This window comes from Python bivittatus, unplaced genomic scaffold, assembly GCF_059951505.1.
Source record: "Python bivittatus isolate LINGU-HERP-01145 unplaced genomic scaffold, Pbiv_v1 ctg000160_np1212, whole genome shotgun sequence".
NCBI classification, from domain to species: domain Eukaryota; kingdom Metazoa; phylum Chordata; class Lepidosauria; order Squamata; family Pythonidae; genus Python; species Python bivittatus.
The window spans coordinates 4,093,101-4,119,027 of NW_028277076.1; the positions used below are offsets into that span (position 1 = coordinate 4,093,101).

At 43.0% G+C, this 25,927-nt stretch overlaps 1 protein-coding gene across 1 annotated transcript in view; it reads right to left on the reverse strand.

The window, feature by feature from the left end:
• CACNA1B (calcium voltage-gated channel subunit alpha1 B) overlaps nt 1–25,927 on the reverse strand; it is a 145,005-nt gene that overhangs the window by 14,738 nt on the left and 104,340 nt on the right. The window contains exons 26-38 of the mRNA XM_088146959.1: nt 23,019–23,115; nt 22,414–22,574; nt 21,517–21,654; nt 20,490–20,691; nt 19,969–20,133; nt 19,748–19,858; nt 18,634–18,717; nt 9,600–9,716; nt 8,887–8,952; nt 8,007–8,098; nt 7,181–7,331; nt 5,969–6,096; nt 3,110–3,206 (exon numbers count right to left, since the gene is read on the reverse strand). Coding sequence (XP_088003085.1) covers nt 3,110–3,206; nt 5,969–6,096; nt 7,181–7,331; nt 8,007–8,098; nt 8,887–8,952; nt 9,600–9,716; nt 18,634–18,717; nt 19,748–19,858; nt 19,969–20,133; nt 20,490–20,691; nt 21,517–21,654; nt 22,414–22,574; nt 23,019–23,115 — 1,609 coding nt within the window. The remainder of the gene's footprint in view (nt 1–3,109; nt 3,207–5,968; nt 6,097–7,180; nt 7,332–8,006; nt 8,099–8,886; nt 8,953–9,599; nt 9,717–18,633; nt 18,718–19,747; nt 19,859–19,968; nt 20,134–20,489; nt 20,692–21,516; nt 21,655–22,413; nt 22,575–23,018; nt 23,116–25,927) is intronic.

A 25,927-nucleotide genomic window follows, 5' to 3' on the forward strand; every position in this document is an offset into this window, starting at 1 on the left:
CAGGCCTCGAAATACCCCTCACCAGATTTTAAATTCTGACTAATCCCTACCAAACAGAGATGCTTTAATGAGCATTCAGGTGAATCAACCTTCAGCACAGGAAAAGTTCAGCACAAGTGGAAGTTTTTTTGCATGCAACCCAGTGCTCCAAGCTTTCTCAGATACTCACACTGAATAGGGAGGAAGGGAGGGAGGAGAGGGAGGAGAGGGAGGAAGGGGGTGGAAGTGGGAGGACAAGCAGATGGAGAGAGAAAAATAATTCCTTCAAAGAGAGCTCAATCACTGCATATACACCCTGCCCAACCCACTGACCTGAAAGTCTCTTTTGCTGCTGGAAAGAGGCTTAGTGCTAATTAGTACTTTGATGAATTGCTTTGGATAACAATACTAATACTAATTTGATGAGAAATCATCACAGAATCTCAGGGTTGTTGGCTCATCTGGGAAGTAAAGAAAATATATTCTGGAAGAAGTCAGTGGCAAGCCACATTCTTATTGTTGCCCTAAAAACGGAATGGGCTTCTCCCTGTAGTTGCCAGGAATTGCCCATATGGGACATTGCAAAGCCATCTTATTTTAAGTAGAGAAATAATGGCAACGTATTCATCACTTCAGCAGTTATGCTGGCTGGAGATTCTTCTGTAATCCCACCATAAAAGGAGGATATCCAGCTCAGAAAGGCTGAGTTAAATGGAAAGAAGAGGATTATGGTAAGAAAAATGTCATCTGTACAAAACCACAGGTTTCTTTGAGATAAAGCTCTCCTGAGACATAACAGAATTAAGCTTGTAACACGTGCACTTTGGAAGATCTCATGCACAATATCTCTGCAGCGGGGCTCAAGCAAAGAGGGTAACAATACAGACACACAGAAGGATGAATTAATTATAGCCTGTAAGAAGCATATGGAGGAGAAACACCATGTACATGTCAGAAAGTCAATTGATAGCAAAAGAGATGAGAAAGAACCATGATTAGCAGGACCAGCTCTGGGAAACAATGAAGCAATTGGGCAGGGAGGGAAATCATAACATCTTTCTATCTCCAGAAGATGACAACACAACAGATAGAGATGGAAGGGACCACAGGAAGCCAGAAGGAGTGCAAAGGCAGAACTTTCTCTTCAAAAACTGGTTACTTTCTTCAGAGTGGCTGAAGAGTGGCTTCCGCTGCAAGACATGTGCCCTACTCTACATGAGAAAGAAGCACTTCCAGGTCCAGCCCTGGATGGGAAAGCTATTCAGTTGCTCAAGCAACATCTTTGCTGGATAACTCCCTGGCCAGGCAGAATGCCATGCCATAAGATAACAAGGATGTAAGCCTACCAGATCAGGAATCCAGACCTCAAGCTCCAAGGAAATTGAGAGATGCAAAACTCTCATCATTGAAGGACACAGCTCACATTTGTCCTGTTCCCCAAATGTTGACATCTCCTCTACCTTGCAATGCTTTTAAGCACCAACTTCGGACATAGTGAGTTATACAATGGATTCTACTAGCAGTTGAGTTCCCCTTCGGTTTAGCTCAGGGCTGCAAATTAATCTCTGCCTTATTTGCCTTCTCCTCCTTCATCAGTGCTGAATGGGGAAAAGCTAAGATGCGCTTTAGCACTACACACTTTTCAACTTAATTACATTTTTATCTTGGGCAAATTAGTGTGTGTGAGCAAGCTCCCGGTTCTTGGGACTCAAGTGATGTGACAATCCTATTATACTTGGGAGTGCTTTGAAGCAAAGCTTTAAGATGATACCCACATTTAGTAAGCTACATCTTCTCCAGACCACCCAGAAACTGGCTTAGAGCTAATTCACAGGCAAACCAGCTCCCATTCTTAGTCAATAATAATAATAATAATAATAATAATAATAATAATAATAATAATAATAATAAAAGATTGTCCAGAGGGACACGTGCAGCATGGGGATTTTCTTCATCTGCTTTTGCAGGAACTAAGATAGAAACAGAATCATGGCGTGCAAAGCAGCTGCTTAGACCACTGAACCTGGCCACATTCTCTGAGGGAGTTGTCTGAGGGATGAAGGCATTACAGCATTGCCAACAGGTCGTAAGGATGGGAACCTAGTGAAGAATGTTCTTGGGAGGCATCGAGCGGAAGGTCTGTTTACATGTTCCCATTCAAAGAAAAAGCAGAACAGTACAGCTACTGCCTCAGAGCAACACCGGAGCTGAGGGAAAGCCCCTTTTCTCTTTTTAACCCAAAACCAACAACAAACAACCCTCAGCTTTGGCTATTGAAGTGCATTCAGAAATGCAGTGATCTACCTGTGCTCTGAAGTGGTACAGCCCTGCAAGGAGACCAGCGCTTTCTGAGAGTGAAAGAAGAGTTACCTTCTTTTCGATACATTTCCACACACCTTGGTACAGAAAACCAAAAATGTGGGCCAAAGCTTTTTCCCTGGAAGCAGACAGAGGAATCGGAGGAGACTGGAAAAATGGATCAAGAGAGGGGGTTTTTTCCCCCTTAATAGGCATGAAGAGAATGATGGTCCAGATGGAATGGTTTAAAACTAGAACAAGGGTGTCCAAATCAAATGACCCGGGGACTGCATTTCTAACCTAAATGAGATGTGGATATACCACAGATATTTTCTCCACAGAAGACAGTTTACACTTGATCTTCTCCAGACTCTCACGACCAGCAGAGATGCTACAGTCCTGTGCAAGATATAAATAGATGGAAGAACTCCATTGCAAAGTATCTTATTAGGTTGTTTTGCATAGCTATGGGGGCAATTCAGTATCTTCCTGGGGTTTGGTAAATAAGGGGCTCCACCATTTTTCCACCTTGAAGAACTGCACAAGAATAATTCCTACTTTTTGAAGACCATTCTAAGCGTATGGCATTCTCAGGTATGTTCACTGTCTTCTCAATCTCAGGAAAAGAGAATCAAATCAGGTGAGCCCTTTTTTCTTCAGTTGGACTGGTCCAGACTTGGAAGTCCCTTCGGCCATGAGTTGGACACCCCTGGGCCAGATGAGGAAAGCATCTGAAAGCGTTCTGGTGAAGCCACAAATACCATGAAAGAAGAAGGGCATGAAGCTTAGACGAAACACAGATGTCACCGGTGGCCCAGGCAGGCAATCTAACCTTATATGCAATGCGAGCAGGGCATTTCTTTCCCAGCCCAAGTGGCGGTGACATGTGCCTCAGCATCTCGTACATGTCTGTGTAACTGATGCGCCCACTTGGAACCAGAGGGATGGGAAGGGGGAGACAGACAGACGGACAGACAGAAGGGAGGGGGTAAGAGAACACAATAAAGAAGCAGGAGCCACAAACAAAGGGAAAAAATAGGGATCAGTGGGGAAGCAAACAAGAAGACAGAGAAATCTGATTAATTAGTTTGTTGGTAGACTGGTTTCCAGGGAGAATAACACAACCAAAAGGAAAGTTGCATGGGAAGGGCTTCTCCAGTTCCATCTCTTTTGGGTTTCTCCTGCCATCTGCTCTCAGATTGTTGGAAAAACAGAAACAAGTCAGGCCTTACAAAAAGAAGAAAGGAGAGTTGAATCCCTGGTGAAGGTGTGGGGAAGGAAGTCATAACCGGGCTCCTTTAGAATAAGGCAGTTCTGCATTTCAAAGGAGGAGGCATCATGTTGGTGTAAAGTGGTTATGCTCATCTCAAGGAGAGGTGAAAGGAAGCGTTATGGGACAGTCAGCAGTGTTTGAAGCAAAATGTTCTTTCTTTGGTGGATGATCTCTTTCCACTGCATGCAAGGGGCTAGCATGGAAACCAATGGCAGACAAACCCCTTCGACAGCAAACATTTCACTCTAACAATCCAAATATTCAGGCGTTGGGGAGTGAATCAAGAAATAAGGCAGTAGCATGAAACGAAAACACAAAAGGACCTTCTGATCCCCAGAAGAATGAACACAGAGTTCCAGTTTATGGTTTTTTCATTACTTTGCAACGATTACTCTAATGCAGTGTTTCTCAACCTTGGCAACTTTAAGATGTGTGGACTTCAACTCCCAGAATTTTACTGGGAGTTAAAGTCCACACATCTTAAAGTTGCCAAGGTTGAGAAACACTGCTCTAATGGTTTGGGGTTTTTCTCTATTGCTCACTAGGAGCTTCCCTAATTAAACTTCCAGGTTAAAATTAGCCAATAGTCACCTCTCTGGGGGGACGGATTCCAGCTTCAGGAATGTTTAAGTTCCTTCAGCTTTTCCACTTCAGCTAATACGAGTTTTTAGCATTTCCCGGTGGAATAAAAGAACGGAAACCGTTTCCCTGGAATTGGGCTGGATGAAAAGGATGACCTCTTATTTTTTAATCAACTGCTTAAGAGCTGGGGCTAGGGTGGGCTAACCTAAAACATCTCCCAATTCCGGGCTTAGAGGAGGAAACGTTTTTGAAGCTGACAATCCCATAAGGCTGCCGTTTCCAGGCAGGGAAGATCCAAGTTGGGCAGGAGGAGAGATGCAGCAAGGTGAAATCAAGGCATGGGGTAGAACAAGCTTGTTCATCATTCCTGTTCAGGCAACAGGTTAGTTTCATTCCAGGTTATTTCCATTTCCATTTGCTTTTGCAATGCAGACCCAAAAACATAACTACGTTGTAAGTCAAGGCAACCTCTCCCCCCTCCCAAAAAAAGTACTGGAATCCCCCCCCTCCAAAATTCCAAACCTTGTATGCCACTCTATGAGGGCACTTCTTTCCTAAGCCCAGAGGTGGGGCAATAGCTCGGAATAAATTGTACATATCCTTATAATGTATCCGGCAACTGGAAAGAAAACAAACATTAATAAGTTGCAACTCAAAAGGAAAAAAATAAAAAGCAGTGATTAAAAAAAAAAAGTCTCTCCTGGAACCTCATATCTCCATTCCCCAAAAGCATGACAGAGGGAAGAAGAATTGGAAAAAAATGACATGACTTTTCAGAGTCCATGCATTCCCCTTAGGAAATTACTCTCTGCTTAAGTCTCAAAACAGTAATCTGTTAGTTGCAGTCGCTAGCAGAAGATGAAGCGGGGTCAGTCCTACCACCAGAATATTCCACCAGGGCTGGAGACTTGCTGGAAATGTGAAAACTGGAAATCTGGGGTCAGCCTGTGAGCTGGGGGACTGCACACCCTTTAAACCAATCTCATTTGGGATTGCCTCCCATGCAAAGTGCATTCTAGCTGACCCCTCTAGCGGGTTGTCTTATCAAGTGGCTGCATGCACACACTATGTTGATCCTAGATCCTTAATTAATCTGTTTTCTGCACATGCACCAATCAATAATTAGAATAACAAACATGAAAACTAAACCAGCTTAGCATGCTGTGTGAATGCAGCGACTTGGCCTTTCCCTGACTACATTGACTTCATTGGCTGCTCTTTTCCCACCAGTTCCTGTCTTCTCTTCCCTACAGTCTTTGCCAGGCTGGTGTAACCATCACAAATCTTTGGTGATTAGACCTGTGACTGTCTGGAGTGCATGGGCAATGGGAGAAAGCAGGGACATTGTATCATTAGAAATATGGATACTGATCCATCTTCCAAATCTCCATCACCCAAAATATTGACGGGCCTTGAACTCCTGAACCCATTACAGTTAGAACTAGGAGCCCCAGTGCAGCTGTCTTTCCAGGTAGCCAGCCACCACCATTTTTCTTGGCTGATCTTCTCACAATGTCACAAGCTGCTCAGCCAATTTAACGCCGATGTGATGGAATGGAATTATGAAGGCCAGGCTCAGGGAGATAAACGTTTTCTTAGCTCGCCGGAGGAGCGTGGGAGTTACAAGAGGATGAGACTGGCACCTCCCTGAGGAATTCACAATGTTGTGGCTGGCTGACTTGGGAGCTGGGGTTTCAGTCTGGGAAGATTCTTGTAGAGGTTGTAGCTAATAAACAAAGCTGAACTGAATTTGCATTGTTTCTTGGAGTTCCTTGGGCTAGGCCTGACAACCACCTTCACAAGACCAAAAGTGGGTGAGCAAGAGAACATACATACCAAGCAGCTGGGTCATACTCTGCCCAAACTCGAATGAACTCATCCAGATGATGGGGTCCTAGGATGGAAGAATCTCGTGTCAAGTACTCAAAGTTGTCCATGATTACAGCCACAAACAGGTTCAACATCTGTAAAGGGAGGGGGGAAGTGAGATCAGGGTAGGGAGGAGGAAAGATATTAACTTTTTTTGTTGATAAGTGGATTCCCAACTTCTTAGAAAAATGGAGGAGGGTGCACACTGAAATAATAACGGGAACTGTTTTGTGTTCAAGGGAAAACTCTGCCTAGTTTCTCTTTCAACAAGGACCATTTCTAAAATAATATTGGGAACTGCTGCACATGCTAACTGCCACCGTTTTCTTTTGCTTCATTCTCGTTTTTGGCCCTGATGACTGGTGATAAAACACCGACAGCATTGTCCTTCTGTTTTTCCAGAATGTCTTCGGTTCGTTGTTTAGATAGGAAGAAGCATGCCGGATTGCTGCAGTTCTCTGTCCCTTCATTCTCTTCCCTGATGTTCAGTAGATGACCAGTAAATGTTCAATAATAACACACTGAAAAATATAGGTGCCATTAAAAAAAAATTAAAATGTTTTGTTGGTGCTGCTGCAATGTTTTACACAGGACCTCTGCTGCAGCTTGGTGGAAGTCCACCCATCAAAAAAAGCTCAAGTTGAGACTGAAGGTAAATTATAACAACAATGGTATATTTGAGGGTATAGTTCAGGCTCTGTCTTAAAAATAAATAGGCCTGATGTGCACAAATACATAGATTAAAACACAGATATATCTGGGTTTTTTCTGCTCCAAAGGTTATGATATTTTGTTTGATTACCCTCTCTCCCAAAGTATCCAAATGCACATTTTAGGGATCTTGACCTTGCTCAAGGTCATGCTCAAATGTTTTGTCCTCTGAGTATGTGAAAGGAAAATGAGAAACTGAGAAGCTGGAATGCTAAATCATGACATGGTTGGAGTGTGAGACCAGAACTGGGAAGATCCCAGTTCAAATCCACCTTCAGTCATGGAAGATACCTGGTGGTCTGTGACCATTTACCCTCCTTCAATCAGCCTATCTTGCAGGCTTGTTTTGGGGGAAAACAAATAAAAGGAAGATGTGTTATATGCACCAGCTTGAGCTCCTGGAAGATATTGAGCTTCTGAATAAATTATAGCATTGCAATGTTCAATGGAGAGAGAGAAGTGTCTCACCAGAAAGGAGCAGAGGAAGATGAAGGAGACAAAGTAGAAGTAAGCAAAGTCACTGCCACATTCATCTTTGCTGAGGTTTGAATGCTCATCACATGGTTGGTTGCTGAGGCATGCAAGCATGATTTCATGCCAGGCTTCCCCAGTAGCACTCCTGCAACCAAAAACAGGAAAAGGAATTGGAGAAATCACCTTGTCCAGAATGGATTCAGTAGGTTAGGTGTTTCCATGTTATGTATCCTAGCTGGCAGAATTTGACCCAGCTCTAGAAGGAGATGTCATAAACTGAACTGGTGGTTCTCCTTCAGGATCAGTCGAAAGAATGGCCTAGTCTTCATGGTTGAAAACTATGAGTGAGGCTGTGGATAGTTATATTTATACTAAAGGAGATCCATTTGGCATCTGATAATTGACATCAAGGGTGGAGAATATATTAACCTTTTGGGGGGGGGGGGTTGCCAACACCCTCCACTTCTGGCCCATGGTGAGCAATAAAAAAAGTTATTCTCCAGCTACAACTTCACAGCCATACTTAGCATGAGTGACTTACCCAACAGTGGTTCTTTCAGACAAGAAGCATTCCCACTAGGTGCTTTAGTTCACTTCAAAACAATAGCAAATCCTACTCTTCATAACTTGAATTAAAGTTCCTAAAGTTGGCTGTGCTTGAGGTTAAAAACCCTCCTGAGAAGCTATCTGGCCCATGCAATGTAAGGGCCCTATGGAGTCTTAATCTATGGTTTCTCAAATTCCTTAAAATTACAGAGTGGTTGATAAAGATGTGCAAAGAAAGAATAACTATCGAAGATGAGATCCAGGAATAACTCACCGAAAAAGCAGCATGAGCGCTTGCAGAAATGTTTGGAAGTTATTGTGACGATTAATGGCACTATCATCGTTCAGAGCAATGTTTCCAAAGACCTATGGCCGAGGCGGGAGAAGGGGTAGAGAGAGAAAACAACCAAGAGGACATTGTGAAGAGTTCTAGGCTGTCAGTGGGAGGTCCGGAATGACAAACAGCAGATATGGCATTTATGCCATTGGAGATGCTGGACTACATCACCCTTAGATGCTCCAGGTGGCGCTGGGCTTGGAGATAGAAGACTTAGACATGTCATTTAGTTTGTATAAACTGTGCTGAAAGGAGTCAATAATATCATCTTACTGATGGATTTATTTTACTGGAGGGTAAGGTAAATATTAACCTTACTGGAGGGTCCCATATCCCCAGTGAAAATTGCATGGGGGGGGGGAGCTATGTGTTTGTTTGAGCCTATATCTTGTTCTCTATTTCTAGGGAAGCCAGGATCAGCTCTATTGAGTTTATTGCAGGAGGGCACATGTTGGCTGAATAGTGGGGGAAATCTTTCCATCGTAAGAGTAGGTTGATAAGGGATGGAGGTACTCTACCCCAAATCACAAGTGCCCAAGCCCACTGGGGTCTTTTAGCTCGGAATTCCCTGCCCTGAGCAGAGACAGAACTTGGACTTATATGGCTCCCAAGACCAGTTCACCTTAGCACTGTATACACCACAAGGTGGAGATGCTACAAGAAATAGAGATGGCCCCTCTTCAAGATGAGTTTTCTCCAGGAGAAGGTAGATTCACAAAGGGGTATTTCTTGCCCATTCCTACGCCTGTCCTCCCCATCCTGTGAGAGCATGCTCTAAACACCACTTCGTTCATCTGGTTACAGCCACACATTTTACCTGCATGCCAATTATGGCGTAGATGAAAAACAGCATGGCAATGAGGAGGCACACGTATGGCAAGGCCTATAGGAAAGAAAATGAGGGAGGAGTTTGCACTTGCCCTATCACCCAGCAGGGCACAGGACATCACAACATCTGCACAACTGCACATTTAAGAGAGCTTACAAGTACATTGGAACACCATTTGCAAAGCCCATCTAAGGGTTCTGCATTTTGAACCAAGCGGACAGATAGCCAATCATTCCTCTTTTCAACCCAAAACTTCATATGAAGTCTATGGATTAATGATGGCCAGGGTTGCTTGGTGGTAGAGAACTGCAACCTGTAATCTACAGTGAATGGACTGATCTGTCTGTTGAACTACACCCTGGACACTTGCTGGAAAGAAGAAGAATGTTGTTGTTTATGAGGAGGAATCTACTATACTCTCAAGGCTGCTCTGATGCACCTTCATATTATTTTATACGCATCTTTCCACACCACCTATTTTCATCCGCTAAGATGGCCTGAGAGAGCATCCTGGCTGTTTTCAGAGCTGTGGATTATGCACTACATTCCTGCATTTCCACTCATTCCAAATTCTGCTCTTGAAAAAAAAAGTGATATCGATAAAATGAAGGACAGCCAGGGGCCATTTAAAAGAATAAATAAATCTGGAGGCAAAGGGAACCCGACCACGTCAGAAGCACTCTGCCATCGGAAGCCCTCACCTTGAAGGACTGGACAAAGGTCCACAGCAGAATCCGTATGGTATAGCCCTGACGTAGAAGCTTGATAAGTCGTGCTGCCCGGAAGAGTCGGAGGAAGCTGAGGTTGATGAAATTATCCTGCAGAGAAGAGAGAGTTTTGCATCTTTCAGACACAGGTAGGGTCAGAAGCTGCAGCCCACAAAAAAGAAAAGAAAATTACCGGCTTTGCGTTCTAAGCAGCAAGTCGGCCGCCAGAAAACCTTCCAAAAGAAAGATTTGTCAGTGCAAGTCACTCCACATGCAGAACATTTGAGAAATCCCTCTCTACAAGATTCCCTCCTTCGGCTATGGGGAAGGGGGCGAAAAGGGGGGTGAAAGAGAAAAGCACTCTTTACAAGAGTTTCCTAGTTGTCTCTTTTGGGGGTGGGAGGGGGGTTCATCCTTAAAGTAGGTTCTAGCTTGGAAGTGTTGACAATGAACCTTAGTCAACGCACACGATCGTGATGAAAGTCTATCATTTGTGGTTTGCCCCTTCTGAATCAAAAGGAGGGGAGATAGAAAGATAGATAATATTTATTTCGGATAAGTAAAGGAGGGGCTGGGCAGTTTCTTTGCTATCGGGAAAGGTTAAACAAGGCCTGAATCTTAGTGGCAGCTTCTAATAAGCCTCCTAGAAAAATCGGTTGACTACCTGGCAGGACAGTTGCCCAAGATGCAGAGTGGTGTAGTGGAGAGACTTTAGGACTAAGAAAAGGAGAACCGTAGGACAATTCTTCTCTGCTTTGCTAGGCCATTGGGTGAGCTGAAGCCAGCCATTCTATCTCTGTAGAGAGTAAGGAAGATGCCCTTGATGGAGATATACAAGCTCCATTGTCAAGGCAGCAAGGGGTAAAACATTTTTTTAAGTCCAGAATGTCCAGTTAACTTTTGGAAGTGGCTGAGTCAGAAACCTCCCTAATTCACTGAACTATGAGGAGGAGGAGGAGGAGGAGGAGGAGGAGGAGGAGGAGGAGGAGGAATAATGTAATCAAACTCGTAAGATTCTGTTATTATACCCAGTTTTAACGGAAGTAATCGCAGCCTTCCTGTGGCATTGATTTCTTGGCCAGATCTGTTTAGTGGGTCTGACAGTCTCAACCTATCTGAGGATTGCTGTGAAGATCAATACTGTGGAAGGAGAAGGAACCATAGACTTTGTCTTGAGCTCTTGGACAACATGCAGACTAGAAATGCCCTTAACAATCCATACAGGCGTGGTCTAGCTGGAGAGCTTTAGAAATTGTTAGAAAGGAAGAAGCTCCATGCTATGTTGATTTAGCCTGGATTCTCTTCTAGGTCTTCACATAGGTTAGCTCAATTTTATCTTTCATTTTTCAGGATCAAATAAAAAATCCAAAGATCTATCACTTTCCTCAAACTCCCCCATCCCCGTAAGGAAAGTCTTAGAGAAATTCCCGCTTTTCTATTAATCCCAAAGACTCCTGGCTTGCTCTGATCCCAATTAATTCAAAGGGAAAGTGTGATTGATTTAATTTCAATTGCATTTCCTTTTTCAGTGAAAAAACACTTAGAAAAATATAGTTTTGAATATATGGTTTAAACAAAAGTATCTTGGTATGTGTGCATGAGAAAGAAATGAATATTAGTCGAAAAGCATAAGTGATTTGCTTGTTTATGATGAAAGATTGAATTAGTGAAAGATACAAGAATGATGAAAAGTTCTGAATGTGGAAAAGACCCTGTTTTGGTAATGCCAAGAGTGAACCTGGAGAAAAAAACGGACAAAGGAGAATAAGAACAAAAAGTGACTGCAGGAAAAGAAAATATGAGTCCGGAATGGGAAAATATTAAAAGATAGATTCATCTCCCAAGATGATGAATGGAAAATGGATGAAAGGAAAGAGGATGCTTAGAAAACAGTGAAAGGAATTGTGTTACCACATGCCACAATGTACATGCAGTTAGACTAATGAGAAGCATGACAAAGGATGCTGGGTGGGAAGATGAAATGAAAGAGGCTATGAAGGGGGGGGGGTCATATGAAAATGATTGCTGCAATAAACAAGAATGAGGGAAAGATAGTGTATGATGTCCATGGAGAGAAGAAGAGAGTTGTCAAGAACGTAGTCAAAGAGAGCAAGAGAAGGCTAAGATTAAAAGAGGCTGGGATAATGCAGTTATTTTAAAGGAAACAAACACTGTTTGGGAGAACTGAGCAAGGAGCCTCCAGCAGAGGAAATGGAATTAAAAATGAACGTGAGGAAAGGATGTGGGTGAAGCTGAAGTGAAGGAATGCTGGAAGGAGTAGCTGAGAGATTTGTGTGCAAATGACAGCATGCCACAGACTGGATATGAAACCAATGAGCCCTGCGATGGTGATGGTGCTCAAGTGAAAGGTAGGGTTACTTGTTGAACGTGTCTGTGAAGGCTGCCTCCAGGCCTGGCCACTGCAAGAGTGCAGTTCACGTCCCTTTGCGCAATGGGGAAGGTAACAAGAGTGAATGCCAAGCCCACCGGGGGATCGTCTGCTCAGCGTGCATTGGGGAGGGGTTGGCAGGATCATGATGGAAAGCGTGCAAGAGATAACCATGAGCAAAATCTTGGAAGTGTAGCACGGCTGGCCGTGTGTGTGAGTGTGTGTGCAGACCAGAATGTTGCTCTTCAGCAAGTAACTGAGAAACGTGAGGAAGACTATCGATTGTACATTCATTGGTGGAGAGAGAGCATCAGCTAACGAGTCGACCTGAACAATGAAACATTTGGTAGGAAGATGAATGGGATCAGAACAATATATCATGGAGTAAGACTTCCCTAAGAATCTCTTGAATGCTTTGCAGAGAGGGTTGAATGTAGAGCAGGGAGAGGAGAGGAGAGGAGAGGAGAGGAGAGGAGAGGAGAGGAGAGGAGAGGAGAGGAGAGGAGAGGAGAGGAGAGGAGAGGAGAGGAGAGGAGAGGAGAGGAGAGGAGAGGAGAGAAGAGAAGAGAAGAGAAGAGAAGAGAAGAGAAGAGAAGAGAAGGAAGTCTGGCTACTCCCTTTCATTCTGGAGGCCAAGAAGGGCCGGCTGCAGACCAACTGAATGCAGACCAACACAAAACGGAGCGACCAGTGCAAAGAAGGTCCTGGTGGTGGTAACCAGAATGAATGGGGATCCCCTTTCAAAACCAATAAACTGAAACGACTGGGCTGAGAGGAAGCGGAAGATTGAGCAAGATGTGGCTGGATGGAGCTGATAAAATCCTGAAAAAGCGAGAGGTGAAATGCTGAAAGGACGAAGCAGCGGATGGACATGGTGGAAGAATGGCAGGTTGGCAAGGGGGGAAAAGTAGGGAGAGAATGCGTGGGATTGATGTGAATTAGTTTAGCTATGTTCTCTTTCCTTTCTCTTTAATTACTTTGGCTTACAATTTCTCACTCCTTTTCTGCACGTCGTGTGGTCCTGCTTACCCTCAAAGGGATTTGTGATGGGTATGTCTGTATGAAAGCCCTCCTAAGCTTTGGGTTTCCTCTCCAGCAGAGGGAAGGGCATCAGAGGAGAGAGGGACCTTGCAGCTATAGTTAAGCAGGTCAAAATCTTGCTTTCCCACCACCCCACCATCTTTTACAGACGCTTGGCGACATGAAAGCTGACCCGCCACCACTACCATGCACTTGCTAGGTTGAGTGCGCAAGGCTGATTCGTTCCCCGGTGGCTGCTTTAAACACCGGACAGATGGGGGTGGCAAGCCAGCAGTGCTACATTCTGCGGTATCGTAAAAATTCAAGAAAATCAGCCACGGGCATGCATTCAGCTTGGCCGGCATTTGGTCTGGGATTTGGTTTTAAAGAAAAGGAGAAAACGGAAGCGGTTCAGAGTTGGGTGTGTACACACCATAACATCATCGGGCCCAGTTCTCAAATAAAGAGAAAAGAGAAAAGCGAGGTGTAAAATAAAGATGCCCAAATGACAATTAAGAAAACCGCAGCATGCAAAGTCACAGGGAAGGCCAAGAAACAAGCAGCGTATTCTCCTGGGCTGATCTGGATGGACAAATTGAGAGCAACGGGTTTAAAGTTTTGGAGTTTGTTTTTTAAATTATGTTAAGCCATTCGTTTGTTTTTTACGAAGTTCCTTCACCCACCTTTCTTTCCCAACAGAGATTTGGAAAAGGCCCGATTGCCTCAAAACCAGACGAAGGGTTATAATTTTTGCCAAAGGCGTGTTCATTCCCATTTTTCCTCCAAACTGACTTTTTTTACAGCTACAAGAAGAGCTAAAATATGCCAAGTAATTAACAGATATAAATTCATATAAATAAGATCTATAAAGATGAATCTGCATCCAGGAGGTAAAACTGTCAGACAGATGGGTGTGAAGGTGAGTGGGAGGAAAAGGTAATTTGTCGGCACAAGAGACAACTTGAACTGCAGAAATTCTTCCATTGAGGGCATCCAAAACTTCAAGCTGGAGATTCAGTTCATGCCAGTCAATCAGATCGGTCCATCAGACTGATCTTCTGAACTGAATCAATGATTTAAAACGAAACATCGGTTCAGCTACTTCCATATCTATTTATCAGTTCAGAAGGGCTTATGCGGTCAATTCCAAACATCAAATTTTCTCTAGATTTTCCAAATCCGCTTGAATGGTCAAATCAGATCCAATCGGTGATGGGAGCCAGACTTGTAATTGGACCTGGCTTGAGTGCTGTGGAGATCTCTTGTGCCATACTCTTCATCCCACTTGTTCAGCCAGAGAAAATAGAAGCTTAGAAAATACTGGTCAATATTTACACTACTGTTCTTGGCATTAGCTCTGTTAGCACCAGAAAGAAGTCATAAGTGAGTCAGCTCCCATCCATGTCCAGCTGATGTACCCAGAAGAATAGAACGGGGTAACTCAAAGCATCTGTATTTCTTGCACTTAAAATTTTTCAGAGTCACACTAGTTTCATGACTTCCTCACCACCACTAAATATAAGTGCAATTCATTCTTTTTATTACTCCATCTTCCACATTCGCATTCCATGTTTCTTTCTTTCTTTCTGTAAGGAATTTTCTCATAATAAAAAAATGCAAATAAGTTCCCCCTTCTTATCAGCCACACAAAGGTGAGGAATTAAGGAAGTTCATTGGTAATGGTTGACGTTCATTCCATTACCAAGTAGCCAACAGAAAAGTGATGAGATGGGGCCAACCGTTCAATCGTGAGTCACAGTGCAAAAGAGAGAGAGTTCAGAATCGCAAATCAAAGAGAATGAAAGAAAAAGAAAAAGGCAAAAGAAAATGATCTTAAAGCAGAAGATTGAATTTTTTAACCCAAAAAATTCAATGAAACCAACCGTGTCCTATATGTGATGTTTTCATGGATGAATATTGCAAGAGTATTTACAAGGATTTTTGAGTTTAGCATTTTTTTTTTAATAGATATTTATTTTTGAGCAGGAGGCAGGCAACACACAGACGGAGACATGGTGTTTGTTTGTTTCACATTGTATGTTGATTGGATGGCATGATTCAGCAGGAAAAGGGGAACATACAAACAGAAAACAGAAACAGAAAAGAAAAAAGAGAAAATGAGTCATCAGCACCAGCAAAGAACAGAAACACTAATGATCATACTAGAGGGGGAAAAAAATTAGGGGCTTATCAAAAGAAGTGATTTTCTAACAATGATCAACCCTGGAAAGAAACACAGTGCAGTGAACTATTTGCATTTCATACTGTAATGCAAATTAACGGACCCTTTGCAAGCACCTTGATTTTTTATTTTTTATTTTTTTAATTCCCAGGCAAAGCGGAAGATGCCAGTTTCACAGCTTGTGTTCAGAAAGTGAAGGCGAACTTTGCAACCACGGCAGCCACTTATGGGGGGCCCAGGATGAATCAATGATTATTTGACTTGGCAGCCTCTTCAGAAATGCTGGCATGTCCAAGGATAGACAGGTCCACATAAGCCCCTCTTGCCATCACAGAAAATGATGGCCCAGTTGGTGGGATTTGGCCCACTGATCTGGCTTGCACCCTTGCCCAGTAAGGCAGAGAACATTTTTTCAACCTGAAAACGGCACTTGGCTTTTGAACGGTGTCCAGAATGAAGCTCGTTCTCCAAAGGGGCAGAGTCTGTTTTAGATGAGTGCTTACATGTTATTTTTTTTATGTAAACTTATTAGCCACCCAACTCCAATGGACTCTTTTAACTGATAGAATTATTCCACTCTGCTTGAAATAAGCATCGTGCCTCCAAAACGTGACTCTGCTACGGTTTGGAGTATCTTATTATCATAAGATAATAGAGATGAAAAATCTGAAACTCCTACAAACTGATAGATGTTACCCATACTGTGGGCATTTTTAAAAAAATCTCTGATACAATAGTCCATCAAGTTTCCATCTATTCATGTTATTCCTCCTGACTGACTGACTGACTGATCTGATGATTAAGCTTGTAACCTTAACAGTTAAAGGGGGGGAAAATCAAGTCTTCCCTGCCAGTCCAAGAGCTATGTTTGTGAAGCAAGAAGAGAAACTGACATGACTGTGTTTGCCTGCAGAATAAAAAAATTAAAAAAAAAAACCAGAGCAGGAGAGAGAAATATTTGTAGCATTTGCCAAAGAAACTTATACACCACACAGCTACAGAATCAAATGAAAACTAAATTCATTGATGTGTTTTCTTTACTCTTTACTTCTTCGGTTCTGTTGATGGCTGAACTTCTCATAGAAAAGGATGTAGAGAGTAAAGGTCTAGAACCAGGTGGGGAAGGCGGGGAGATACGGAGGGAGACCCTACTTCTGGATATCAGTTTGGGGGGAAATTTGCCCCATCTTCCAGTCCTTCAAGTAGCTCCTTTTAAATTGCAGGGACAAGCAGGATAGCAATAAAAAATTCTGATACCAGGTTTAAGGGATTAAACCTATGGCCTAGCTGCTGAGATGGAAAAAGCAGATTAATATTGTCTCCAAATCCTTCCCCCTGCCATTGTTCTAAGATGCTTTAGAATTTCTTTTGGTGGTATGTTACACCTTTCTTTACCATTAAGAAGGGTACTGGTCTTGCTTCCCCCCTCCCTCTTGTCCATCTGTGTACCTTAGCAGCCTCTTTGGCTGGACCTGTTCCTTATGCTTTGTAGGAAGCCAGAGAGGCGGGAACCCCTGGAGAGATCATTGTAGAAGTGGACAGATCCCTCAACCACACCCCTCGGCCACCTCACATTGAAGGGAAATAGAAGTACTCTACTTCTCTCCCCCACGAGGACGTCCACAAAACAATCTTCCTCCCATCTAGTCAATTTCAAAAATGGTTTCATTCCCATCAGATAAAAATACAGAAAAAATAATCAGCAGTAATTCAGATACAGGTGCTTCCATCACAGGCCAATGATGTATCACCAGGGTTCACATCTGGATCACACATGAGCAAGAAATGCATACTGCTGCTGAATCATATCACATAAAATAGAATAATTTTCTGCTCTGGAAGACAACCCTGTTGGGAGGTTTGAAAAAGCTCCACTGAGCTACCCAAACATCTTGTAACTGATGCTGTGATTCCTTCCATGGGCAGAGACCACATAGCCAAGTCCAGAAGGCAGAAGACACAGGGCCTGGTTGGGAAACCAGCATAGGATTGATCATCAAACCTACCACACAGCTCAATCAAGTAATGATCTAGCAGAGGATTTCACACACCACACTGAGCTTGATATTTTGTGGCTCAGATGGTCATGCAACCCCAGCTGGTTTAGTTACTTTATAGGTCAATGTATTGCCCAAACTCAGAACATGAGTTAATTCAGTAACCTTGGTAAGTGTTTTGCATGAATTCAGCCAGACCAAGCTGGCATTACACCTAGGGGAGAGGGAAACTACTCCAGAGGAAACAATTATAATAAACCTCTGTGTCAAAGATTACTCACAGGGTCAGGAAGAAAGCTAAATTAGATCTAACCTAATTCAAACTGTATCAAATGCATTACATGTGATTGATGTCGTTATTCTGTGGCATGTGATTCTTTTCTCTCGTGTCAAAAATTATAATCTGTGGAAGAGGCAGCAAGAATTGTGGCTTTCAGGAGCCATGGGTCACACTCTTAGGGAAGAATTTGTGAAGATAGTTGACCACCAGAGCAGAATGATCTATTGCCACTGGATACCAGCATAAGCAAATTAAGTATTTGGGCATATAATTGATTATTTTGCCTTCTTCATGCTATTCCTGCCAGTCAATAAGAATGGAAATGGCTGTTCCATTTTCTACCAACATCCCCGTCCAGCTGCAGAAATTTTGATTTAGCATCACTCAAGACCAAAGTCCCAAGTTTCAAAAGACATGCAAACTTGAGACAAGAATCCTAAACAAGTACATAATACAGGTTGTCCAAATATCACCTCTCAAACGTGGACTCTATCTTGACAGGGAAGCATTTTCTCAGAAGTCTCTAAAGTGGCCCTAGAAAAGCTTGAAGTAAGTAGTAGAACTGAGCACAGGCTGAGGACTATATATGCCTTACTTTCTCCCAACAAGGAGAAAGGTTGGAAGTCCCAACAAGGACTAAGTTTGGAAAAAGGAACAAGAGAGTTCAAACCAAGACACTAAAACAACAGCCCCCCATCCTCCTATCCCTGGGGGTACAGAACCTCTGATCCTCCAGATGCTGCTGAACCCAGGCAATCTGGCCATTGGCCAACGGTGAGGCATAATGACAATCCAGAGGTGTCATTCAGCAACATCTGGAGGGCAACGTGTTGCTCATCCCTCTCTTAAATAATAGATATTAACCATAATTAATAGTGTCAAGCATGGTGAGCACAAAATGAGGAACTCTGCAAACTCCCTTTGAGGTTACAAAACCTAAATATGGTTTTGTAGAAGGCCCCATAATATTTATTCTAAAATGTATACCTTGAATCAGAGCGTTACCTTCATCGCTTACTCATTCCAATATTAGCCTTAGTGCCCCAAAATGCATGATTCCCCAAGTGGTCTATCCAAAAGATTCTCTCAAATCCCCCTTCCCTTTTTTTAAAAAAAATATTTTGCTGACTAAGGAACATAAATCTCCAATCTGTACTCACCGCAATCTCCGTTACTAAAATATCAGTAATACTTCCCAAGACTGTGACAAAATCAAAAATGTTCCAGGCATCACGAAAATAATTCTGTAAGATAAAAAGGACAGCAGCCCTGGGATCAGAGTGCCCTGTACACCAAAGTTAGTTTCTTCAGATGCTTTTTTTAATGTGCATAGCTTTCCTTATGCCACTGGTGAGAGGAAGTGTGCATCTTTTATTGCATTCCGGTAGATGTAGCTCCCTCTTAGAAATTCTCAGCCTTGCAGTCCCAAAACATTTACAAATACCAAAATCAGGACCTCTGAATAACACATACGTTCTTCTAACATTTCTCATTCATAAGATCAATTGCCCTCGTGTCATGTTCAATTCCTGTTGACTTCCATGGATACATCCATGGTTTGCCACTATCTTCTTCCAAGGTATTTTCTCAAATTCCCACTCTAGGCTACCCCACTGGTGTTCAAGGTGGCCTCCCATCCAGGTTTTGAAGACGTATTTTGAACACGTTTTCTCCCCCAGCAACCTTGCTTGAGTTCAACATGCTACACTGAGCCCTCACATGTTTGGTTTGGGCTTAGCATGTTTATGTGACTATACAGACACTATAGTTAGCAGATGCTGATTTTTGGCTTAGTGTTCAAAGCCAGTCATTCATTTAATGAATAGCAAAGTAATACAAACTCTCGTTTGTGCAGCATGTGAACCCATACATTATATCTAAACATACATTTCTCAATAATCATTCCTTGAAGGTAAATATTTCTAATTATAATGCTTCATTGGCTACTTCTTCAAACTGACCACATTCAGAGAAGTGTGACATTAATTGGAGCCAGCTAGCTGCATCTAAATTAAGAACGATTGGATTTCTTAGTGTTCTAAGGGATCTGAAAGCAAACGCTTCAGACCCTTTCGGGGCTTGACCCTTGGCAAGAGGGAAGGAAAGAAACCAAAATGGAATGATGCAGAATTCTGAACTATGCCAGTTTCACTTTGAAAATAAGGTGGGACGTTGAGTCTCTCCAATATCCAAGGAGAAATGTGGGAAAGTGAGAACTTCAGAAAAATGCCTTATATTAGATGGGAAAGGACAGGGATGAAATAAAGTTCATACCAGTGCACCAAACGCAATGATCTTCAATACACATTCCAGTGAAAACATGGACGTGAATACAATATTGAGGCATTTCAGCATATTCTCATAGGGTTCAGGGGCACCGTAGAACTAAATCAAAGGGGGAAGAAAAGGCAAGTTGTAGCAACATCTATGTAAAGAGACATATGTCAATATTATGCAAATGGGAGTCTTCGCAAGTCACCCACGTGGTTGCTAACCTTCATCATAAGCACAATGGTATTCAGGGCGATCATGACCATGATAAAGTATTCAAAAGGAAGGGACACCACAAATTTCCACATTCTGTACTGGAAGGACTGCTTGTTTTGGGGCATATAGCGGGTCAGAGGCTTGGCACTGATGGCAAAGTCTATGCAGGCTCTCTGCAAGAGAAGAAAAACAGCAAGGTTCAAAGGGAAAGCCACACAGACATCATCTTACTTTTCCGTCCTCATAAACGAACTTCCCCTTCCAAATCATCAGCTCTTTGGACTTGCAGTTACAGCATAGAGTTAGTTACACATTTCATGTCATGTCTTGATTGGCCTTTAGATGTTAGCATAACTGTACAGCTGGACCAACAACATGGGTGAAGCAAAAATCCTTGAAATTGGGCACGGCCCCATCCACCCCCCCCCCCAAAAAATGGTCCAAAACCTTCTATTACTTGATGTTCAAGTCAATCACAAAATCATGGAGAAATGTGGAGCGTGCGTGGCTCTCCGTTCAGAGCAAGTACCTCATTTTTCTCAAGGCTGCATTCAGACATCACTTTGTCACCCTGCTCCTGGAAGGTGATGATGATTAAAGCCACAAAGATATTCACAAAGAAAAACGGGAAGACGACAAAATAAACTACATAAAAGATTGACATCTCCATCCGGTACCCAGGACTTGGGCCTTGGTTTTCGTACGTTGCATCAACAGAGTGCTTCAAAACACTGCAGGCAAGCAAACAACGACAGGAGAGGAGATTAAAGTAAGGCATGGCACTTTCCACCACAGATCTTAGGCTGGAGCTCATATTAGTTGGCTCCAGCGTCCAGAGGGCATCACTTCAAATTCAGGCAAATACAGGAAGGGCTAGGCACAGATCTTGTATCAACCGTGGCTTCTCAGCCTAACGAACCTCACAGGGTGGGGGTGAAATAAATGAATGGGGCAGAATCACATCCATGGCTTTGTGAAGTCTCACAATAGGGAGCCCAGCTTTCTCCTCTCTACTAGGCCCCATCTCTTCCTTAAAATTGATTCACAGGGTAGTCTTTAGATAGTGTGTGTGGGTGCAGGGGTATATTTTGCAGAATTCCAATAGTGAATACCATTCAGGGTTTCTGCAACGCCTCCATCCCCGTCTCAAAGGGATGGTCTTAAAATCTATTGGGGAAAGGCCTGAATGGTCTAAAGCAGGGCCGACTTATAGATCAGGGAGGAATCTGGTCTCATCTGGCATCCAGGAAATGGTGTTTTAGAGGCTGAAGCAAACTATACTGTGCTCATGATTACAGCTTTGTGTGCGATCTTGCCAGATTCCCACAAAAGTTGCTCCTGCAGGGTCATTTTTAATAGGACCGCAGAAGGAAACATATACCAATGATTGGGTTTAATTAACCAAGTGTGATGCCACCATTAAAATTAAAAAAGCAAGGAGTTCTCATCCCTTTCCACGCTAAGTGCAAAGCTCAAAGTGAAAACGTTGTTTTTCTCACTCTTTATAGGACTGCAATTAGGAATAAAGACAATAACGTCCAAGGATACAAACTTACGTTGGCCATCCTTCTCCAGTGGAGACTGTGAACAGGGTCAACAGAGCCCAGAGGACATTATCATAGTGGAAATCGTATTTCTTCCACTGTCTGGGCTGAGCTTCAACGTCATCCTTCTCATAAGCCAGATACTGGCCTCTGGAAGAGACAAGACATCGTGTTCAAACAAGCCGTATATCAAAGTCTGTCAGAACTGAGGCTTGGTTCTCTCAACAGAGTTTTCATGAGCAAGGCCCTGAATTCCTCACCCTAAAGATACAAAACTGTGCCCAGGAGGAACAATTTTGACAAACGATTGGTGTAACTCACTCAGCAATAGAGAAGTGCAAAATCTTTTGAATCTGAATTATTTTGGATTGAAAACCCTCCTCCTTAGCGTGAAGTGCTCTGTTTCAAGCACAAAATGAGCTTTCCTCAGGCATCTGAGCTCATTTCGCATTTAAAACAGCTGCTTCGGACTCAAAATGCTCAAAACCAGCCCATTTTGGGCTCAGAAGAGCTATTTTCCACTTGAAATTGGACACTTCAAACCTGATTTGCAACTCAGCAGTGAAGGGTCTCCGGGTAATTTAACCACTCCAAATGACCATTGGTTCTTTCCCAAAATAAGGTCTCTAAAATAGGAGTGCATTAAACCTATCCAATCATTTCTATCATTTTGCTTGGCTTGAATATCAGCCACTTCATCCCTTTTTCCTACCAATTTTGCAATGTTTACTGAAGAAAAGTCCTGGAACAATCCAACGTTTACAGGCTTGTTTTGCATCCCTGCCTTAATAAAGGGTTGGGCATTTTTCTTCCTTGTTATAAATTAATGTCTCCTCTGGCTACATGGAGGCCTGGAAGCGAGTGCATCCTTCTCCAGCCCTGCCCTAACCTGCCATTAGATTCTGGCACCTGCAGTCTTTCTCCAAGTCCTTTGACTCATCTGTGCAGTAGAAGAACCGCCCTTTGAAAAGCTGTACTGCAATGACTGCAAATATGAACATGAAGAGCATGTAGACAATGAGGATGTTGAGAACGTTCTTCAGAGAATTCACCACGCAATCAAAGACAGCCTGAATGAAAGGGAGCAAAAGACAGTTTCAGAATCTGAAAAATCAGGCTCAGATTTCCAACTTACAATTCCTGTTTGCATGTCAAGCTTGATTAGGACTTGGGGAGATGGTTAGTATATTGCTTCAATGACTAAACTTCATCCAATGGACTGATGCCTCCGTATAGTTTTGCTGACGCTAGTATGTCAGTAGTTTGCCACTGCCTACTTTCAGAGAGTTTTTTCAGCTTCTCAATCTAGCCTACATCTCTGGAATTTCCAGGAGTTTTCCCATCCATGTCTGAGACCAGCCAAAGTCAGCATCACTCTTCTCCCATCACACACAACCCCTCTTTGAAGGCCTTTGGGCTCCTCTGGTGGGCTAAACCTTGGCTTGTCTATTGCAAACTGTCCACCTTACCTGTTCACAAGTCCAAATTACAACCCAGGTATTCTTAAGTCCTACCTTCAGTTTTGGGAGCCGTTTGATGGTTTTCAGTGGCCGAAGGACCCGCAGAACCCGAAGGGACTTAATGGTGTTAATATCCTTCCCTTTGTTCCCTCTGTAAAAGAGATCATGACAGCGAGAAGAGCATTTGGCCCTTGGCCAACTCACTCCAAAGTCCCCACTGCTAGGAAAATGTACCCTCCACCAAGCTTCCCCCACTCTACCAACTGCGTTTCCCCTTTTCCCCATCTATGCAGCACACCAAAATGCAGTATCTTCTCTCCGTTTTTGGTAGGAGGATAATACGGCACAGAAATCAAGCAGAGAACCCAGCTCAGGGTTGTAGCTAGAGAAAACACCACTGAAGATTCCAGGCCCCCACCAGCTTTAATTTTGTCTTAACCCTTTAAAAGTTTCTTTTTTTCATGCCAGAAGAGTTCTACCCACTTGCTCCCAGCTTCAAATGACCCAGCCAGCAAACATAAAGGCACTGGAATGGTTGACAAACACTCCATCAAATGACATAAAACAGCACTCAATTTTATCTCATTCGGGTGTTTGAATCAATCTAGGAACCTCAATAGGCTTGCTCTGAGATTGTTGCTGTTCTTACTCATTGAGCAATTAAGCCCTACCCTTGCATGCCCATGGGCCCAAACCCTGTACAGATCTCCTTGAAAGATGCCATCCAAACTTCACAAAATCTACAGAACTATTTCCACTAGGGAGGCAGGAGCTTCTCCCATAGTTTCAGAGTTGCAGTTAGTGGCAACATCAAGGCAGGACTTCAGAGCAGAGGTCCAGGGCCCTTCCTTGCTAACTAAACCCCCAAAGATTGGCTTGCTCCAACGTGAAGTTAACAAAGTGATGCGTGTTGAATTCTAAAGAGCCTTCCTCTAATGTAAGACTGTAAAGGTCAAATTATGAAATAAGCTAATTCCCCTCCAGTTGCAGCTTTTTATGGAAGGCAACAAGGTGAGGTGGGGAAATCAAGCATCGCAGTTGGACCCCACCTTTACACTGATTTGTTGAGCAAGGTCTATCACAAGGAATAAGCTCCCCTGGGCAAAGAAAAAGAAGGAGCAGAACAATCTCTGTCCCAGTTGAATAAACTCAGCTCCAATCTCATCTCGCCAATGTTCCCCGACGGCCACTTAAGATTGCATTCCATTCAAACCATGCTGAGCCATGTAATAACCACATGGCTTATGTGCCTGTAATGAGAAGCAGCGGAAAGATGCTGGGCCTTTCATGCAGAAGAGTAGGTTTCAAGAAATGGGCATGATGGTAGATGAGGACCATGTGGGAGATGGAGTAGGGTTTTGTTTTGTTTTCTTTTTTTCATGCTTTTAGGCTGCATACTCCCAAAGTGAAACACGTTCTCGGCCGCAGAGTTGTTGTGAATCGAAGGTCCTTCTTAATCCAGATAAATGAAATGTCTACATTGGAAATGGGAGGCAGGACGTTTTTCCTCCCCAGCGACCCTACAGAAGGATGCCTGGAAAACCTTTCTTTTAGCTCAAAACAGTGAAGAGGAATATACAGACAGTCCATAACAAAGGACATTTCCTTTGCAAGCGACACAGGCCTAACCATCTTTGGTACAGCTGATTCTCAAATGCAGCTCCAAAGACGGTGCGTGTCCTTCGCTGCCAAAAGGAGCACAGCAGCCATATGATTTTGGTTGAAACTCTCATAATACCTCACTATTTGGTCATTCTTGTAGCCTCTCTTTTCTTCTTTGGCAGCCTCTCTAGCTGCTCACCTTCCCAGTCTGAACTGCTACCATTCAAAATATCTGAAAGGAAGTTATCAGTTTGCATAACTCTTTGTTCACCAAATCTATCTGGAAAATCTGATAGCTGGCCTGTGATGCAGAAGAGATGCAACCATGGATTGATTGATTGACTGATTGATTGATTGATTTTCTTAAATGTTTACACTGCCCAGCTCCCAGCGACATCATCCCATCATGAATGGTGGTGGTGATGATGATGATAACTGATCCATAATAAACACAACAGGGTTATCTTTTTGAAAGAGAGGGAGAAAGGGAAGAAAGGTCATTGTGTGGGTGACATAAAACCAAAAAGGGCCAGAACGTATTTTGGGTAGGCTCTAAGAGAAAAAAATATATGAGCAATTAGGCTCTTGTTTCAGAAGAGATTTCACTGGATAGCAATAAGTGTCTAAAGGCCTAGAAGGCTTGGAGAAATTAAATACTCTGAATTTAAACACACAACAAAGGAAGTAGACTTTTGGTGGTTGTCAGCTCCACAGGTTCCACTCAAAAGGGTTAGGTCAGTTGTCACTCATTATGCAATCTTTTCTCCAGCGGTCTGCGGCCTCCCTGGTTTTCCGTCCTTCTATTCATCCCCAGAAGGAAACTCTGCATAGAGAGATCTTTTTTTCAGACTGGGGAGGGTGAGCGACCAAATTATGAAACTATAGATCACCAGAAACACCAAGAGCACCGCTTCCAACAATCAAGCCAGCTCCAAAAGCAGCTTTCAAGAAAAATGGGAAAGAAATCCTCCAGCATCTTGACAGTGAGATAGGAAAATAAAAGCTTGTTCTGCAGGAGAGGAAAACTGGAAATAGAAAGACTGCACTCAACAATACTATCAACCTAGCTAGAGCAGAAGAGGAATTTTGTTTTGGTTCCAAGTCTGTATGCCATGCAGAATAGTGACTTGAGAACTGCACACATGTACCAGTGGAATATATGTGTGCAAACACATTAATAGTACAGACACACACATATATACACACCACTGGCTACAGCTACATACAAACATCTGGGCACGCAAACAAAAGATTTCCCCTTCCTTCTGTAATTTCACTACAACTTCACATCCTAGGAAGGGAAAATTAATCATTCTCTGTGCCTTTCTCACTTCCCTGAACCTTCTACTGTTAAAGTTCTG